Source organism: Myotis brandtii, unplaced genomic scaffold (assembly GCF_000412655.1).
Source record: "Myotis brandtii unplaced genomic scaffold, ASM41265v1 scaffold1058, whole genome shotgun sequence".
NCBI classification, from domain to species: Eukaryota; Metazoa; Chordata; class Mammalia; order Chiroptera; family Vespertilionidae; genus Myotis; species Myotis brandtii.
Window position 1 is genome coordinate 404,910 of NW_005353572.1, and position 4,717 is coordinate 409,626.

The 4,717-nt window shown below is 38.5% G+C and overlaps 1 protein-coding gene across 4 annotated transcripts in view; it reads left to right on the top strand.

The window, feature by feature from the left end:
• LOC102254518 (UPF0061 protein ETA_18310-like) overlaps window positions 1-4,717 on the top strand; it is a 46,191-nt gene that overhangs the window by 14,523 nt on the left and 26,951 nt on the right. For all 4 annotated transcript variants that reach the window (XM_005856973.2, XM_014540678.1, XM_014540683.1 and 1 more), the window contains 3 exons: window positions 712-779; window positions 2,228-2,315; window positions 3,715-3,784. In XM_005856973.2, coding sequence (XP_005857035.1) covers window positions 712-779; window positions 2,228-2,315; window positions 3,715-3,784 — 226 coding nt within the window. The remainder of the gene's footprint in view (window positions 1-711; window positions 780-2,227; window positions 2,316-3,714; window positions 3,785-4,717) is intronic.

Genomic DNA, 4,717 nt, shown 5'->3' on the forward strand with positions numbered 1-4,717 from the left:
CCACACTCAAGGGGCCAAAGAGCCGCATGTGGCTCGCGAGCTGCAGTTTGCCAAGCCGCAAGTTTGCCGACCACTGTCCTAGGAGATGTATCAGTAAACATATTGCTATGAGAGATGTCTGAGATTTTGGTGCCTATGGTTTCTTCTAGGGCTTTTATGGTTTCATGACTTACATTTAAGTCCTTTATCCATTTTGAGTTTATTTTTGTGTATGGTGTAAGTTGGTGGTCTAGTTTCATTTTTTTTGCATGTACCTGTCCAATTTTCCCAGTACCATTTATTGAAGAGACTGTCTTGACTCAATTGTGTGCTCTTGCCTCCTTTGTCAAATATTAATTGAGCATAGTGGTTTGCGTAAATTTCTGGGTTCTCTTTTCTGTTCCATTGATTTATCTGCCTGTTCTTGTGCCAGTATCCATTGATTTTTAGAGAGAGTGGAAGGGAGGGGGAGAGACAGAGAGAGAGAAACATAGATGTGAGAGAGACACATCGACTAGTTGCCTCCCGCATGTGCCCTGACCAGGGCCGGGGATTGAGCCATTGAGCTTGCAACTGAGGTATGTGCCCTTGTCCACAATAGAACCCATAGCCCTTCAGTCTATGACTGCTGCTCTAACCATTGAGCAGAACCAGCTAGGGCTTTAGGTGCTTCTTGATAGCTTGCTTGCAGTTAAAGTGTAACTTTAATTGTTTGATTCTCTTATGTTCCAGTCTAGTTGTAAGTGATGATGAAGTATGGAGAGATCAGTTCTACAATGGGAACATTGTGAAAGAACGAGGTAATACCAGTTTTTAGATTACTTGTATAAAATTCTACTAAGTTTTTTTAAAACTTTTTTATTGACTTTTTTGGGTGACATTGATTAATAAAATTGTATAGGTTTCAGGTGTACAGTTCTATAATACGTCATCTGTATGTTGTATTGTGTGTTCATTACCCAAAGTCAAGTCTCCTTCCATCACTATTTATCCTCTCTTTACCCTTTTCTACCTTCCCCACCCCTTTACCCCCTGTTCTCTGCGTCTGTGAGTTTTGTTTTTTTCTTAATCCTTTCACCTTTTTAGCCCCACAACCTCCGTTCTCTCTGACAGCTGTCAGTCTGTTTTCTATCTGTTTCTATTTTGTTTGTTAGTTTATTTTGTTCATTAGATTCCACATATAAGTGAAATCATATGATATTTGTCTTTCTCTGACTGGCTTATTTCAGTTGACATAATACTCTCCAGGTCCATCCATGGTGTCGCAAAGGGTAAGATTTCATTCTTTTATACAGCTGAGTAGTATTCCATATGTAAATGTACCACAGCTTTTTTATCCACTCATCTACTGATTGTGCTTGGGCTGCTTCCAGATCTTGGCTCTTGTAAACTGCACTGCAGTGAACATAGGGGTTCAAGACTAAGTTCTTTAAAAACAATAGATATTGGACATCTTTTCAGTCTTCTTAAAGAATGACCCGTGGTTCTTCCAGATATTTCAGCATTATCTTACCTAATAATAGACAAACATGCAAATTGACTATACCTTTGCTACGCCTTAAGCCACGTCCACCAGCCAAATCAGAGCGACTATATGCAAATTAACCCAACCAAGATGAGGAGATAGTGGGATTTAGATGTTTGGAACCTAATGATTTAACTGAGCAGTCTTTAGCTAGGTCAGAGCCTCGGTATTTCTGAAAGTGTTGTGGCTCCTAACATTCTAACTGATTCAGGCTTAAAGAAATAGAGAAAAAAATCCTTGATCCTTTCGAGGGTATAAGTTAGTTGTTTTTCCAATACAGATACTGAATTCTTTTCCAGTCAGGGTACATACAAGAATCAACCAGTGGATGCATAAATAAGTAGAACAACAAATCAATGTTTCTCTCTCTAAAAATTAATAAATTTAAAAAATATATTTTAAATAATATATTTTAAATAAAATTTTAAATAAAATTCTTAATTTTATTTTTTAAGAAAAGCATTTAGATCAGCGGTTCTCAACCTGTGGGTCGCAACCATTGGAAAACACATATAGCATATCAGATATTTACATTACGATTCATAACAGTAGCAAAATTACAGTTATGAAGTAGCAACGAAAATAATTTTATGATTGGGGGTCACCACAACATGAGGAACCGTATTAAAGGGTCACGGCATTAGGAAGGTTGAGAACCACTGATTTAGATTATGTTTGCATAGTTTGAAATAGTTTATGCTGAAATAAATGTTTCTTTTGCAGGTGCAGTAGTGCTTCGCGTTGCAAAATCATGGTTTAGAATCGGATCATTAGAAATTTTGTCTCATTATGGTGAACTGGATTTACTAAGGTTAGAAAATGACATTTTTTAAGTGGTAGAAGACAATTGAAAAATGCTTATTTATGTGTTGGGAAGTTAACTTGTGTGTGTGGGCCGGGGGCAGCGGGGGGGCGGAGAGAAAAGCAAGCAAGAATTTATTGACTGCAGCAAAAATATACTTAGGACAATGAAAGAAGGAAGGGCACAGAAGAAGCAACAGGAGAGCCTAGGTTGGGGTGCTTTAGCTCACGGGGAAGTCAGAGAAAAGGGGGCCTTGGAGACAGGTTCAGGGTTTAGCCCAGATGGAGCTGCTGCTGCCCATTGCTCCCCTGATTGCAAGTCTCATGGGGTCCCTTAGAGGTTAGGGGGTACGTGCCTTTGAGGAAAGGAGAGGGGGAAGGGAATGGCATGGACATGCTTCCTGGAGGGAGAGAACCAAGTTAAAAATTTTTGGTTTTCAATAAAAAGTATACTTATTTTATTTATTTATTTATTTAATCCTCATTGGAGGATATGTTTTTATTGATTTTAAAGGGGGGGGGGAGACAGAGAGAAAGAGAGAGAGAGAGAGAGAGAGAGAGCAAGAAACATCAGTTGGCTGCCTTCAGTGTGCTCCCCGACTGGGGATCAATCCTGAAACCCAGGTATGTGGCCTGCCCGGGAATTGAACCAGTAGCCCTTTGGTGCATGGGACAGTACTCAACCAACTGAGCCACTCTGGCGGGGCTGTTCTGTTGTTTTTATACTTCGTATATATTTCCATTATTGCATGCATTGTGCTGCAATGTCATTATTTTTTATATGTTATCCTCTAATCAACTATATGCTTTTTGAGGGCTGGGTCTGAGTCTTATCCTTCTTCTTCCTATCACTTGCACAGGGCTTGTAGATATTCCATGGATGTTTATTGAATTAATCTGAATTTGTAACATAATAAGATGGGATCTAATATGATGTTAGAAACATAGTTTCAGTTTTGATTAATATTGAGGAAATATTTCTCTATTGCTGTTTTGGGGGTACAGTCTTATTTTAATTTTAAAAAATTTTAAGTGTGAGCCCTAGCTGGTTTGGCTCAGTGGGTAAAGTGTCGGCCTGCAGACCAAAGGTTCCCAGGTTCCATTCCAGTGAAGGGCATGTACCTTGGTTACAGGCTCCTCCCTGGCCTGGGCCCTGATCAGGGCTCATGCAGGAGGCTACCAATCAATGTGTTTCTCTCAAATCGATGTTTCTCTCTGTCTTTCTCTCTCCTATTCTCCTTAAAAATCAATGGAAAAATATCCTCAGGTGAGGATTAACAAAAAAATTTAAAATAAAATTTTAAGTGTGGAATCTAATGAATTAATGAATTGCAAGGGTGAATTTAGGTGATTGGATATTCAATACTGTATTCTGAGGAACACTGATGCTATCTCCTTTTAATTTCCAGGACATTATTAGATTTCATCATACAGGAACATTTCCCCTCATTAGATATCAAAGATCCTAATAGATATGTGGTAAGTTTTTATTTATTTTTTTAAATATAATTTTTATTGATTTCAGAGAAGAAGGAAGAGGAAAAGAGAGATAGAAGCATCAATGAGGAGAGAATCATTGATCAGCTATCTCCTGCACATCCCCCACTGGGGATCGAGGCCACAACCTAGGCATGTGCCCTGACCAGGAATCAAACCGTGACCTCTTGGTTCATCAGTCAATGCTCAACCACTGAGCAGCACTGTCTGGGCTGTGGTACGTTTTTAAAGAGAAAGAGCAATACTTTTGCTTTCTCTCATTGGCCTGCCAACATTAGTGGTTACACCTTAGGACTGAAAAAAATTCAGTTAGGCAAGGAAATATAGAGCATCATGAACATTTTAGAGGAACATAAGATGAACCACTTCATAAACAAGGCATAGATAAGAAAGTTGTTTCCTTTGAAAGTTATCTAGAAGAAAAGAATAGGTGCTACTACATCCTAACTGTATACATTTTTGTTGTTGTTAATCCTTCCACAAGGATACAACTAAGGTTCGTGCCCTTGACCAGAATCAAACCCAGGACCCTTTGGTCCGCAGGCTGATGCTCTATCCACGGAGCCAAACTGGCTAGGGCTGTATACATTATTTTTTGAGAAGCATTTATAAGTTGATCACATATATTCTTTTCTCACCCATTATATTTCTAAAATAGTAGTTCTAAAGTAAACATAATAGGAAAATGTGATTTTCTGTTTTTGTGAAAAAATTTTTTATTCTTTTAAGAGTCACAGAGAAGAGAATCCATTATTTTTCTTGGTGACTCATTTTAAAGTTTATTAGTTCACTTCACTTGCATTTAACTCCCTTGTGCTGAAATCTGATGCTTTTCCCTTTTTTTGTTAATCCTCACCCAAGGATATTTTTCCTGTTGATCACTAGAGAGAGTGGGGAAGAGAGGAAGGGGAAGAG